The 14,730-nt window shown below is 44.6% G+C and overlaps 1 protein-coding gene across 4 annotated transcripts in view; it reads left to right on the top strand.

Annotated features, from left to right (window-relative positions):
* WASHC1 (WASH complex subunit 1) overlaps positions 1 to 14,730 on the top strand; it is a 46,352-nt gene that overhangs the window by 23,747 nt on the left and 7,875 nt on the right. For 3 of the 4 annotated variants that reach the window (XM_065682288.1, XM_065682297.1, XM_065682280.1), the window contains 2 exons: positions 11,441 to 11,552; positions 12,586 to 12,732. In XM_065682288.1, coding sequence (XP_065538360.1) covers positions 11,441 to 11,552; positions 12,586 to 12,732 — 259 coding nt within the window. Of the gene's footprint in view, positions 1 to 7,274; positions 7,418 to 11,440; positions 11,553 to 12,585; positions 12,733 to 14,730 lie in introns of those variants that run through there. The other variant, XM_065682306.1, reaches the window with a different exon arrangement.

Genomic DNA, 14,730 nt, shown 5'->3' with positions numbered 1-14,730 from the left:
GCAGGTTAGAGATTAGGTGTAAATGGAACTGACAGTTTATCTTAGAGCAGTGGTTCTGAAGACAGCAGATCCATTTGCAAACACAAATGAAGGAGTTCTTGCTTTCCTTCCATCTAAATCCTCCAGACAATGATTTTATTGAGGGAATCCACCGTGCGGTGCTGTTAGGGAGAGGATGAGATAACAATTATTTTTGGAGCCAGGAATGAAGGATTTGGATGGTAAAGAGCTAAAGAGAACCCCCAGATGGTAATTTAGTATCTTCTGAGTTGGATTCCATTCTTAATTTATCCAAGAATATGATCCTTTTTCTGGATTAATATACGTTTTTAAATGCAAATGTCTGGTTTTATTTTACTTCTAGGAGTTTCATTTTAGATGTACTATCAAAGATGAATGAGAAGACATGCTTGATTGGCCTAAGAGGTATTAAAAGACATTGCTTGTAGAAGAGGAGGTAAAGCTGTTGCACTTCTCTTCTGTGGTAGTGAAGGCGGGATAAGCTTTCTGATTATATGTAAAATATACATAACATGCCAGTCATTCCAGTAGCTCAGCACCAAGAAATGAGAAAGCTTATGGTCTCCATGAGTCAGTTCTCTCTGTCACTTTAGCCCCATTGAGTGGTTTTCATAGAATCATTGAATGGTTAGTGTTGAAAGGGACCTTAAAGCTCATCTAGTTCCAACCCATGCTATGGGCAGGGACACCTTCCACTAGACCAGTTTGCTCTAAACCCTCTCCAGCCTGACCTTGAACACTGCCAAGGAGAGGGGGCATCTTTTCTTTTTTCCTGTTGTTTTCACTTCAGCAATAATATTTTTGGAAGTGGCATCCTGGATTTTGCTGATTCCAGAAGAAAATCAGATTTTGTGTTACTTTTGGAGGGAGGGAGGGAGGGACGGAGGGTGAGAAGCTCGTAACTGCTGTTGGGTTACTGAGCAACAGGCAGGGTTTTCTTTGTTCTTTCTAGCATATGGGTGATTTGGTGGGTTAGGGGTGCTAAAATCATGCCCTTCATTACACTTCATGCTCACTTTTAGCTGGGATGAGGGATTTAGCTACTGCTTAAGGCATTGGTCTGTGAGAACATTTATTGTGTGAGTATGTCACAGGGTGAGTGGTTAGGCTATTAAAATGTATGAATTTACAGCCCTGGCAGTTTTGGTGTATGGAAGAAGATAGGTTTGGAAAGTATACTGTACAAATTTGTTCTGGTATTAAGCTAGTGTTTTCATTCGTAATGACTGCTTGTGAGTCACTATGGGGGCAAGAGGAGTTTTAAAAGGACAGCGAGGAAAATTAAATCATGTGTCTAGAACTGCTCTAAAGGTGGTGTCTGATCACTGATGAGCTACAGACTGTGTCATTGAAATGACAGAGCAGCTGTCAGTCCAAACAGAGAGGCATCTGCTTTTTGATCCTGTTAGAAAAATCTCTGCCTGAGGCCCGAAGATTTTTTTGGGGAAAAGTAACTAGAAAACTCTCAAGAAAGTAAAGGGCTGTAATCACTCAGGAAAGGTTAGATGGATAACATGTCATAAAGAGTTACTCTCATTTGTTGAAGAAGCACTTATGCTCAAATTAGCTTGTTGATGGGCATATCATAGAAGGTGCCTTTTGAGATTTGAGTGTGACTGCAATTGATTGTGGGAAAATGAAGAAGCAACACTAAATGACCTCTGTTTCTGAAGAGCAAATATTGTGAAATAAAAAGCTCCATTTGCAAAAAGTACAGAAAGAAATCTTTCCTTTAAGAGAAAATGACCTGTTTTGAAAGAGAGGGTTCTGTCATGAGAAGTTTAAATTGGAAGTATGGGTGAGAATTAAGCAGAAAGACAGAACTGAGAGCAAACCAAAATGACTTGGATAATCCAAATCATTCTTCAGAAGCTAATTAGATCATTTACCGGGTATCTGACAGCACCCTCAAGAGGTCAGGACAAAGAAACAGACTCTTACTACGTGGTGGAAGTGCGAAAGGAACTAAGAGCTTCAAAAAGAAGAGGTGAAATTGCAGTTGTCTTTGAGGGTTTCACAGTTGATGAAACAGACTGCTTTATGGTAGTAAGTTCCTTTTCTTGGTTAGGCTTTCCTCCTCCTGAATATGCAAGTCCAGTTGTGCAGGACAGTTTTTCTTATAGAGACTGATTTTCAGTTAGAAACTGCTGTTTGACTACTAGCTTGTAAATGATAGCTCTTAAGTATTTGTTACTGAAAAGGGGATAGGATTCAACCTGTGGAGCGCAAGTCAAATTCCGTGTGATTGCCATCAGCTACTGGGAAATGGAGAAAATTTAAAGTCAATACAAAAACCTTTACCTTCAAACTTGTGTCTTAAGTGTGAGGAGAGGGTGTCTTTTGGATCCATACAAAGAAGTGGTGCTGGGGGGAATGGTCAGTGTTTTGCGTCAGTGCTTGCTGCCTGTAGTTTATTCCAGAGAGCACAGTGGGGATGGATTTAGTGATGGGGGGGGCACTGAAAAGTGCACACATGCTTGCATAGGTGGTCTTAAGTTCAGTAAAACTGAAAATTAAATAACTACTGAAAGGTATGTGTTAAATCCTGTGAATTAGAGCAAAAATTGTTCAGATTAGTGAATCATGGACTGAAAATAAGGTCTGCTGGGACAGTACTGTGAATTTCCCCAGATTTCCTTTGTCACGGCAGACAAACAATTCTACTCTTGGTTTCACAAGCAGCCGAGACTTAATTAACACTTAAAAATTGCTTTGAGAACTTTGGGTGAAAAGCCATAAAGTTATAATGATACTTGATTAAATGCAAAGAAAAGCAGGGCTTTTCTTGGAGAATGATTAGAGTTTGAACTTCTGTCACAAGGAATCATTTTCTGCTCTGGAGGCAGCCGTGTTTTGATCAGCATTCTATTCTTGGTGACAATGGCTTGTTTCGGTAGTGGAGATAAAGAGGCTAGGAGTAGCATTTGTGCTGTGCCGCATTGGTATGAAAAGCCTCCATCTCAGTGAATGAGCAGGAGCTCACTTTAGCTGGTATGTTCAGCTTTACATGTAGTAGAACCTTTAGGGATGTTCACTAAATCAGTTTTTGTCACACATGCACAACTACATGCTACTTCGGTCAAGAAAATGGATTTAAAACCACTTGGAAGGTATGGGAGAATGCTAGGAATAAAGAGGAACTTCCTGATTTTCTGCTGTAAACCAGGCTGTCTTCGTGTTCTGCATGGTGAGTTGATGTGGACTGCCTTGCCAGTAGGGAGGAAGGCGCTGCAATGTCATTTTTCTTTCCCACATTATCTGAGTTATGTAGCAAGGCATCTTTGGCTCAAGTGAGGCACAGGCTAAAAGGAGGAGGCTGCTCATCAGTACTAGTCTCCTGCTGTTGCTACCTTCAGGTGAAGTTCAGAAGAAACATCAGTTTCTGCTGGTGGCTTATGCATTTCTCTTGCTACCCCACCTGGGAAAAGGCACAGATCAGGTATTTAAATCCAGACTGATCTGTTTCCCCTGACTACTGCTGATAAGAAATGTAGAGTGTAATGTTGATTAAGAGTGGGTCATATAACAGAAGTGCTGGGAAGTGTGCTGGGAAGGAGTTTCTTCTACACTCAGTGATCCAGAGGAATCTGAGACCATTTTAAAGGTGTTTGCTCTCCCTACCCTCAGATATAGCTCACCACTGGGTCCCCTGGGCATTTCTTCATTGCTTATGTTTTCTGTGACCTTGTGTGGTGAGACACATTTTCTGCTCAAAGGGCACAGGGAGGAAGATATTTGGCTATTCTAAGAAAGGAGCTTTGATGGGAGAAATTAAAACCTAATGTTTGTTTAGATAATTGAAAGATTGAACTTCAGTGAGTAAATACTTGTGAGAATTTTGCAAGGATGAGTGAAGACTGTATAGATAACAAAACAGTTAATACTATTTTACTGTAAGTAGTAAAGTTACTAGTAATAGTACCATTACTACAACACCTCTCCTGTGAAAAGAGGCTGAGAGAGTTAGAGTTGTTTACCCTGGAGATGAGGATGCTCTGGTAAGATATTAACTGCAACCTTCCAGTGTTAATAGTAGGCTTATAAGAAAGATTGGGACAAACTTTTTACATCCTGTTGCAATAAAACAAGAGGTAATGGTTCTAAACTAAAAAAGGGTAGGGTTAAACTTGAAATGAGGAAGAAAAATACAGGGTGGTAAAGCTGGAACAGGTTGCCCAGAGATGTGGTAGATGCTCCATCCCTAGAAACATTCAAGGTCAGGTTGGACAGGTCTCTGAGCAACTGATGAAGTTGAAAATATCTTTGCTTATTGCAGGGGTGTTGAACTAGATGATCTTTAAAGGTCCCTTCCAAGCCAAACTGTTATATGCTTCTATACTTACAGCATCTGCTGACTAGTATCGCAAGACTATGCCTGTGGTGGCTGCTCTGGGAAGCAGTTCCATTGTGGTCGTCAGTATCTGATCGCATACTACCAGAACTCAAAAAGGTCACTTACGAAACTCCAGCAGTACTGGTAGAAGAACCATTTTTTTTCGTTACTTCTTTTAGAGCATCTTTCCCAAAAGTTGTCACCATGATGGTAGAACCTGTTGAGTTTATATATCTTAACACTATTCATGGAGAAGTAGCTCGACCAAAAGTAGCCTGTATAGTTTAAATAGAAGATGTAATTGTGTCATTTATTTGCAAACAGGGACATTCTACTTAGTATAGACAGACTTCCTGCTATATGTCTGTTACAAAACGGAAAGCGTGTCCACTTTCAGATCAGTTGGAGGCAAGTAAAAAAGTTAGAAGGAAGGTTAAAGAAGATCTTGTATATGACTTTTTATTAAAAAGAAATAAAGAAAAGCTGCTTTTCCGGGGAGGTGAAGAAGCTGCAGGGGAAGAAGGAGGAGAGCGCTGTGATGATAGGTCAGAATTCCAAGTTTCCAGTTTTGCATAAACTCAATTCACAGTCACAGGAGCACGTTGTGAAATGGGAGATTAAAAATCAAAATGAAGTTATTGTTCTGTGAGAACATGATGACCTGTGGAGAGTGATGTATGCCAGATCCTGCTGAGGATACCTGGCACCCTTCATCACCCTCCAATCTGCAAAGCTGTTCGGCATCACAGGAGTGGGGCAATACGTGAATGCTGAAACACCTGCAAATCAGGCTCGAGGAGCAATCAGAGTGTGATAAACATTAATTAGTATAATACCCAAACCCTTAATGGAGGAAGGAACGTTGATTACACTGTCTCACTTGGGATTTCTTTCTGCAGAGATGGTGTATGATGACAGTTTCTGATTACACTTACTCAGATGTGAAGTAAGACTTTAAAAACCTGCTTAAATACGGAGAGAGAAGAGCAGAAAGCAAACAAGTTGATCTTTGAGTGGTTCAATGTATTCGGCTCTTTATAAAAACACGGTTTTGCCTTTTGCCTTTCAAACTTTTGAGGTGAATTGGCTTTGTGAACTGGCTCTGAATGCTTCCCTGGATTGCTGTAAACCATAAATGTCTCGGCAGCTTTTCCTTTGCTCTCTCTATCTCGATCCTGCGATGCTGCCAGCGCTGGGGCAGAGGTACTGTGTGGGAGTGGGGAGAGTGGGGCTCGGGCTTCTCACAGTCCCTTTCTGACTGTGCCAGTCATTGCTGCATGAACTCTGTGCTGGCCCATCGCAGTGCACAGAAACATTCGTTGAGGTCAGGCTGTTTGTAAAGGAGACTCCAGTGCCTCGTAAAACATCCTTTGCTGGCCAACCAGAAACCCCTTCAATATTATAGCCTAGCTATCTACGGCTGCTTCAGCATAGTGGATTGTGCATCAAAACCCTGAGTTATGGGTACCAGGGGCAATGCATTGATGTTTCCCCACCACTTCAGCAGCCTAAGGAGCCATAAAAGCCCATGGCGTTTTTTTCAAGAAGTTTCTTGGGCAAATTAATACTTGGAAAAGCTCAATACTTTCTTCTTCTCTGCAGCATGCAAGTGGAAGAGAGCAGTGATGTGCCTCTGGGTCCCAGGAAGGAAGCAGGTGAGGTTGGATTAGGTGAACTCCAGAGGTCCCTTCCAACCCTAATGATTTTGTCATTCTGTGAAGGGACTCAATAACCTGAGAAGAAAGGTGAACGTTTAGCTCCCTCAGCACTATCTGCTGCTGTTGCTTTCATCACAGGATGATGTCTTCCCCTCCCTTGGGAGGTAGTCTCTCCTCACCTCATTGGTGGTTCTCTCACTTCTGGAAACCCACTGAAACTTGTCCTAGGGGCAGTGGTATTATGCTGCTTTGGGCACTGGTGCTGTGAAAGGATGAATGGCAGCCAGCACTGTTATCATCCCTTGTTATGCTGCTCCAGCCCTAGCTACTTGGAGAGTCTTGGGATGTAATAAAATGCAAGAACCATAAATTCTGTCCCTTCTAATTCATGCCTTCTGCAGTAAGGGAGGAATTTAATAAAAGTACACTTTGTGGGGGAAAGAATTAAAAAAGAAAGAGGCAGCTTGACTTTTAGGCAAAAAGCCAAGATTTTACAGAGTGAATTTATCATATGTACCCTGAAGCTCGGAACAGCAGTGCCAAGCCAGCCCCCTGCTATCTCTCAGGGCTGGAGCTTGGGCTGGGGAGGAGACCAGGAGCCTGATTTGCTGTGATGTGTACAGTCCTCGTTTAAAGGAAAAGTCATTTAATACTTCAGCTGCCTTATCCTCCTGTGCAACTTCATTTCTCATTCTGCTCTGTAATGTTCTTTCTCCTTGGTTGGTCACTTGCTTTTGTACTTCAGACATGAAATTGAAGTTCTTGGATATTCTGGAGAGGTTTGTTCCCAGCCTCTGCTGTCTCACCTTTCTCATTCACCTTGGTGTGGAGTTTGCCTCTCCTCTCTCCCACTTCCCAAGTTTTGTCATCCCTGTCACTTTTGAGCGATGTGTATGCTCAGCATAGACCACAAAGGGTCTCCTGCTGCTGTGATGCTTCCTCCCAGCTGAATTCTCGCTCGGGCACCTTTCTGGGAATCTGTCAGCCTGTCTTTAAACCTGCTCTGATTTTAAACTTCATTCTGGTGCTGTCTGATCCCTGGCAAATATAGACGGTAAAAAGTGATCTTTGATTGTCTGCCTTTAAAATTCTTTTTTGGCATTGTGGAGCTCTAGGAGACCCTCATAGAAACACAGTAATATTGCCAGTGCTGACAACTGTCCAGTGTCCTGATGTCAGATTCCTAATGCCTCCAATATTTTTCCTATCAGAGTAAGAGAGCAGTAATTTTTCCTCCATGATCAGCTGCAAGCTGCAGATGCAGTGGAGGAGGTCTTTCAGTAGCCGTTCGAATGTGAGGTCTGTCAGAGGAGTTATAAGGAAATAACGGGAAGTGATCTGCTCCATGGCTACAGATGGCACACCTGCATTTAAAGGATACGGGATGAGAGAGGAAGGCGATGAGGTGGGAGTAAGCATGCTGTGGGTGTTGGAAAGAGTTGCCTCTAAAATGGAGAGGAGTTCAAGACAGCAGGATGGGAGCTTTAGAAGAAAGGAGTAACAAAATCAAACCTGGGGGTGATGCATAGGGGGCTTGTCTGCAAAAAAGGTTTCAGAGGGACAAGAGAAAGCTTGAATCCAAGCAGCTGAAAGAATAACTTTAATATCTGCTTAGATCAAAAATAAAAGTCTGTATGGATTGAGAGATAATCCACTAGATAGATTTAATTTGCCACGTATTACTTCCCCAAGGAAAAGCACTGGGAGGGGAAGGTTGGTTTGGCTCAGTGCCCTGGATGTGAAGGCAGGTGATTTGTCTTCCTTTCTTCTGCAGGCCCCCTTTCCACTCATCTCAAAGCATGTGTCCTCCCTGAAGGGAGGGGCTCTCACTACTTGCCTGATGCTTCTCTGCCGCTCCAGAGTCACACTGTATCTAACTAAAGAGGTTTCTCAAACAGAAAGGAGTACAGACAGCAAAATCACACAGCACTGGCTAACAGGATAGGCACATAGGTTCAGATGCTGATGGTGGTTTTGACTGCCTGAGTGCAGGATTCTGAGGGGCACTAGCGCCACTTTATTGACACTTACCTTCCCTGACTTGATTGCAATTGCCTTTCAAACACCACTCAGTAACACACTCCTTAAATGGAGGTTCAGGTCTGATTGTCAGCTTGCTTCAAACACTTTGCCTCTGAAATCCTTGGTAACAGCCCTCTCCATCCATTCCTGTTTCCTTTCTTTACAAACAGTGGTTGACTCCTTTGAGTAAGTTCAGTTTCCACAGCAATAGCAATACTAAAGTTGCTGGAAGACACTTGAACATGATTGGGTTTTCCGCCCATGTATTTTTTCAGAATCAGTATGGTACATTATCTCTTTTAACTAGCACGTGCACCTGTATCTTGAACTGCACATGTGTAACAGCCATGCACATGTGGCAGAATTTGGATTAGTTGGATTGGGGGGGGTTAATAATTTTTTTTCATAGTTATCTTCCTCAGCAACAAACAAATTCTGTAGGCTGGTTTGTGTTATTTCTGTGTTGTGGGCCTGCATTTGTACCACCTCAGGTGCAGGTTTTGGCAGATCTCCTAAGGTCAGTGGGATTTGGCCTGTCAAATCCCAGAATCAATCACAGGAGAAAGTACAGGGTGCTTCAGAGGAGAGTTGTCGTGGTTTGAAACACCTGAACTAGAACTGGACAACTTCCCCAGCTCGGGCTGGGAACTTCTTCACAGCTAGCAAAGGAGTGAGTGTGGTAGAGGACAAGGTTGATACTTAGTAATGGAGCATTGGGGATAATGTGGGTCAGGAAAGGGAGCAAGGGAAGCATTTGACTACCTCCCTTGACTCCGGAGTGGAAGGTAGGGGAACAGTTAGTGGTTTTCAGGCCTGAGTTTGCCTAACTATTTGCTTAACACTTCTTTCTGGGAGAGAAACATGTGCTTGTCAGCCCTGCGAACTGTGTCTGGGAATCAGCAGGGTACTGGCTAAAAGGCAGCTGATACTTTGCTTTCACCTGGAGCTTCAGGAAGGCTTTGTTGAGCTCTTCTAGCAGAGGGGTCTGCTCATGTGTGAGATGGAAAGTAGCATCATTGATTTGAGTGAGAGCAGCAAAGCAGAAATAAATGACTGGGGGGGGGGGGGGTGTTCAGCTTTGAAGGAAGTAAAAATAGTCAGATGTCCCCAGGAGCAGGGCTGGAAATAGCATAAGTCAATACAACTGTGAAACATCTAGAAAAGAGGTGAACTGTGAGGTGGGGAAAATGTACTAGGGAGGGCAGTTAGGGAAGATATAGGTCCTTCAGAGGCATCTCACAGTTTAACAAAACAAGGCAAAAGGACAGCCCTGTGACACATGAAATTTGCTGCACACAGGTGCTAGGGAATGCATGCTGAAAGGAACAACAGAAACTACTCTGAGAGCCTATCAAGTGTGTAAGTGATGTGGACTTACACCACTGAGACAGAGGGAGGGTGTGGGAAGGAAATCATGAACAGATTTGTACTTCGTGTTGGTACAAAATACAAGCTGTTAGGCTGTGTTTAAAATAAAAGGATGGGGAAATGGGGAATAATTCTGAGGGGAATCTCATGAGGTTCAGTTTTACTCATCTCCCACTCCAAAAAGAATAAAGTAGAAACATGCTGTGTGCTTCCCTGCCATATGCATAAGGAAGGATTTTCATGTGTCCAGGAAGAGGGAAAAATGGCTATAAACAGACAGAAACACTTAGAGGTGTTTAGAGAAAGAAGTGGGGTTCTTTCAGAACAATACAAGGTGAATAGGCTGCTTGTACTTGTAATTTTTTTCACTACCTACAGTAGGGGAGCTTTAGTGGAGTCTGTTTCTGTGCTGTAATAGAGAATGTGCTGCACAGAGTGAAAATGCTTGAAAAGATGGATTTGGTACAGTTTGAAAATGGGAATTGTGGATCATTGCTGATAGTGAATTTGTTACTAAAAGGAATTACACAGACTCAAAAGCAAAGAGGAACTTCTGGTAAAATCTAAATACAATAGTTCAAGTTTTACAGATCCAACAGAACTCATTGCTACAAAACATTGCTGAAGTGGAGTTCTGTCTCTCCTGATGGGTTGTATAGCCATAAAAATGTTCTTTGCTGACTTCGTTAGAGGGGTGAAGATTCGGAACAGCTTTCAGGTTTTGATCTTTGGAGGCTAGGGAGAACCTGCTGGTTATGCATGGGGAAGGAAGGTCTCTTCTGAGAAGGTGACTCCATAGTTCCCTGTAGCTGATGCCTCATAGCCTCTGATTGACCCTATGTGACAGTTCCTGCAGAGTGGTAGTGACTGTGCCTTAAGCACAGCTGGGACAGCTTCCTTTGAGGGGGAAAGTGAGTGAGCAGATACAGGGTACTTAGTTGCTGGCTGGGATTAAGCCACAGCAGTAAGAAAACTTGTGGGTTAAGAACAGTTTAATAAATGAAGTAAAATATAATCAAAAAAATAATAATAGTAATAATTGTTATTTGTAATGAACAGGAAATTTTTTTAAAAAGATAAACAAAATCCACAAAGACATCTGATGCAAGTGAAGAACAATTGCTCACCACTGACCTATGCCCAGCCAGTCACTGAGGAGTGGCCCCTGGCCAACTTTCCCCCTAGTTTATATGCCAAGCACGATGCCATATGATCTTGGATGTCCCTGTGGTCAGCTGGGGACAGCCTGTTGTGGCTGTGTCCCCTCCCAACGTCTTGTGCACCCCCAGCCTGCTGGTGGCATGGTGTGAGAGGCAGAAGAGGCCTTGACTCTGTGTAAGCACTGCTCGGCAGTAACTAAAACACCCCTGGGTTATCAGTGCTGTTTCCAGCACAAATCCAACATAGCCCCATGTGAACTAGTATGAAGAGAATTACCTTAGCCAAAACCAGCGCATCTAGTTTTGCAGAAATTATGCAGGTTAGCATGCTTTATTACTCCAAATGAGGACCCGATGTTGTTTAACTGATGTGGAAACCATGTCACAAAGCTGTGAAGCTTTGGACGAATGGAAGAAGTTGTTCAAGAAACTGCTGGTGTAGTGGAGGTCCCAAAAAGCCTTGTGTGTCCTGAACTCTGCCCATTAACATGTGTTGCCTTTCATTTTATTAAAAGTCATTTTAATTAAAAATATGTTGTCAGTTAATAACTGGCTGTGGCTTTCTTGTCATCAGTACCTGCAGAGAGGGCTTGTGACACTCTGGTGTGGCAAAAAAAGCTGCTGTTCTCCATCTTTCTGTGTTGTGCCTCAAGCAGCTGCAGGAGCGTTGTGCTGTGAGTCACGGACTAGACCTGCCTGGCTGTCGGAGTACATAAAGCTCTCAGTGGGAACAAGACAAGCATAGCTCAACCAGCACTATTTTGCCTTATGAAACAACCCAGTCCACTGAGATTCACATCCTTTCCTGAGGGTCTGGCTGCTGCCAAAGAGTCTCCAGCTTTGGCTTCTTCATGTTAAGAAAGGTGCTTTCCTCCTAGGATCTCCCAGCGGGTGGAGGCCAGCCGGGCACAGCTTCAGGCGATCGGGGAGAGGGTCACACTCGCCCAAGCGAAGATTGAAAAGATAAAGGGCAGCAAGAAGGCTATTAAGGTAGTGACTTCAGTGGAGGCTGCATGATCTCTCTTCTTCCTTCCACCTTTCCTCTTTACTCCTGATGTAAGCTGTGAAGAATAATAGGCTGCCACTCATCTCTCCATGCCTCGCTGCTGAGCAGGGTTGTGATGACAATCCCTTTCCTGACTTGGCCAGTTTATGATTTCTAGACCTATAAGCCTCACAGCTCTAGGCCTTAGGAGGCTTACATAGGTTGCTGCCCCTGCTGTTTCCTGAGAAAAGGTCATAAGCCAAACATCCTCACACTTCAGGCTTATAGACACTTTGTTTGAATGAAAGCTGCTGTTACAAAGCCTCCTCTTAGTGCATCTTAATCCTGTTGAGCCATGTAAAACTGGTGAAAATCCCTTGGTCCCTATTTTTCCTACATTTTATATAATATTTCCAACTCCCTTCCTGCTAGTGGAAGCCTTTCTGGCTTCCTGGTACTTAGAGAAGCTCTGGCACTTCCAGTTCTGGAAGTGACAGCCCATGCATTTTGGGTCCAAGGCTGTCCATTCCCACTGGCAGCATAGATTCTGTGCTTGCCCCCCTCCTGGAATCATAGAATGGTTTGGGTTGGAGGGGACCTTAAACATGATTTAATTCCAACCCCTCTGCCACAGGCAGGAGTTGCTCCAAGCCCCATCCAACCTGGCCTTGAACACAGCCAGGGATGTGGCTGCCACAGCTTCTCTGGGCAACCTGTGCCAGTGCCTCGGCACCCTCACGGTGAAGAACTTCTTCCTAATATCTAATCTAAACCTCCTTTCTGTCAGCTTAAAGCTGTTCCCCCTTGTCCTGTCACTACTTGCCCCATAAAATCCCTCTCACAATTTCTTGTAGCTCCCCTTTAGGTACTGGAAGCTGCTCTAAGGTCTCCCCAGAGTCCTTCTCTTCTCCAGGCTGAACAAGCCCAATTCTTAGCCTGTCTTCATAGGAGAGGTGCTCCAACCCTCTCCTAAGTGTTGCTGTATTATAGGGCTGCCTAGTTGTTGAGGTTTTTCAGTCCCTCTTTGTTTCTCCACAGGTGTTTTCCAGTGCCAAGTATCCAGCTCCTGAACGGCTGCAGGAATACAGTTCAATTTTTGCTGGTGCAGAAGACCCAGCTAAACAGAAATGGCCAAGACACAAGATTCAGAGCAAACACCGAATGCTGGATGAGAAAGCTCTTCAGGTAAGGAGGAGGAGAACAGACCTTGAGATGAACAAGCAAAGAGAAGCTGGGAGGCCGTTAGTCTCTTTGAAGATGTAGACCAGGGCTTTAGGATGTAGTCTGGGACTAGAATATCTTTTCAGTTTGGCCTGTTGGTGGGTATGTCTGAGGTCAGGCTGGGAAGCTTGTAGAGCTGCCAGTTGGAGAGGGCCATGTCAGTACAAGACCTTGGCTGGGTGGTTGAGTACGCTGCGTGGATGCCAACTGCCAGCTCTCTGAAGCAGTTCTATGTCCTGAAATGCTACTCTGTCCTGTAGCAGTGCTGGTGGGTGCTGCTGGCTGGGCTTAGGGCTTCAGCTATCCATAACAAGGTAACTGGAATCAGGGTCATAATCGTTTGAAAAGTAGTTTTCAAACAAGTGGTGGTGTGAAGGGAAAGGTAGAAGTGCTTGGGAGTGTGTCAGGAGAAAGGGGAGTCAGAGCATTTTCTGTCATAGGAAGGCATTGTTGATTGGGTATTGTCCCTCTCTGGTTTTACATGTTGAGAAGGAAGATTGTTTGTGCTTTGCTTCTCCTTTGCCTTGTGTTCAGCTATTGTTTGTTGAAAGCCTTTCAGTACCCAGCACAGCTGGGGCTTCCAGGTGTGCCTATAGCACTCGTGCCTGTGGCTGGTGGTGTTGAAGGAGGTCCTGAAGTATTGAGTTCCCTTTCAGCCTGTAGGGTTAGGAGCACCACTCTGCCTGAATGGCAGAGGAGCTTCTTAAGGAGGTCTTAGAAGTTTTGGGTTTGGCAGGAAATGCTGCTAAAGGATTTTCCAGCAATTTGGGTCAAATCCCTGGGTTGGAAGGAGAGAAGGAAGAGCTGCTGTTCTTAAAGTTGAAAAGTTGCTGTGTGTGCGCTGTGCCAGGAGCAGCAGATGTGCTCTTCTTGCAGGTTAGGGATCAAGCTGACAACTTCCCTGCTCTCCGTCCCTAAAGAGACTTCCTTCCTCATCCTTGTGTGCCTCAGCCCAAAAATAAAGCTGCCACTGAATAATTTATCATGCTAAACTTTGCTGAGTGTTAATGGAGCTGAGACCTTGCTCGGTGAGGTGGTTATGAATATTTCAGCCAGGGCACGAAGTGGGGTTGCTGGCCAAATGGACAGCTGGCAAACTTGAGCAAAGTTCGTGCTTCCTTTCAAGCACAATGGGCAGAGCTGTGTGTGGGACCTGCTGCTGCACAGACAGAGGATGCTGGTTGCAGTTCTACTGTCTTGCTGGTGGCCCCATCCCATCAGAGCATGATGGGGCAGCAAAGGTAGGCAGTGAGTGGGCAAGGTTGGTGCTTTCCCCCCTGAAGGACTGGAGGCAGTGTACGGCCACTCACTCAGAGAGGGGATTGAGAAGGACATCAGCTGGTAAAAAACAGTGTTCTGCAAAGAGCGAATGGTGTGCCCATCCAGCTGGCCTGCTGGCTCCAGCAGGCTCTGCATGACCCTCCCCACAGCACCCCATGCCATCTCTTCCCTGTTCCAGGCTGTCTCTGTACATTGCCATGTTCTGCCCTTCATGACCAGGGCTGCTTCAGCAGAGGGAGGAACTGTTGCAGGCCCCTAGGGATATTTGTATTTGTTCCTCCCTTCCTGTGTCCCATTTCTTCATCCTCCTCTGGGGCTGTTGATCTTTCTCTGGCTTTGCTGACCCTACCTCATGCAGTTACTCTTGTTACTCTTGCCAAGCTCATACACCCTAGCTCCGGCAGCTCTTCTGTGGGGTGAGGGGGCACTGCTGGCTGTCAGATGATGAACGTGCTCCTATCCCAGGAGCATCTGGTGTGCTGAGTGGGGCTTGGAGCAGCCAAGCTCTGACCACATTCAAGGGGGACAGGCCCTTCTTGGCCATAGTTGAGCAAAGAGCCTGACATATCTTGCTGTAATGAAATGTGACAGAGGGAAGTCTAATGTTTGCATTTGTGCCCTCCTCAATTATTCAGGGCTTTCAGCAGAGGCTCGCTGCCTGTTTTCACTTCTAATGAGGGC

Source organism: Lathamus discolor, chromosome 1, assembly GCF_037157495.1.
Source record: "Lathamus discolor isolate bLatDis1 chromosome 1, bLatDis1.hap1, whole genome shotgun sequence".
Classification (NCBI taxonomy): domain Eukaryota; kingdom Metazoa; phylum Chordata; class Aves; order Psittaciformes; family Psittacidae; genus Lathamus; species Lathamus discolor.
This window is presented reverse-complemented; position numbering and strand designations above follow the sequence as displayed.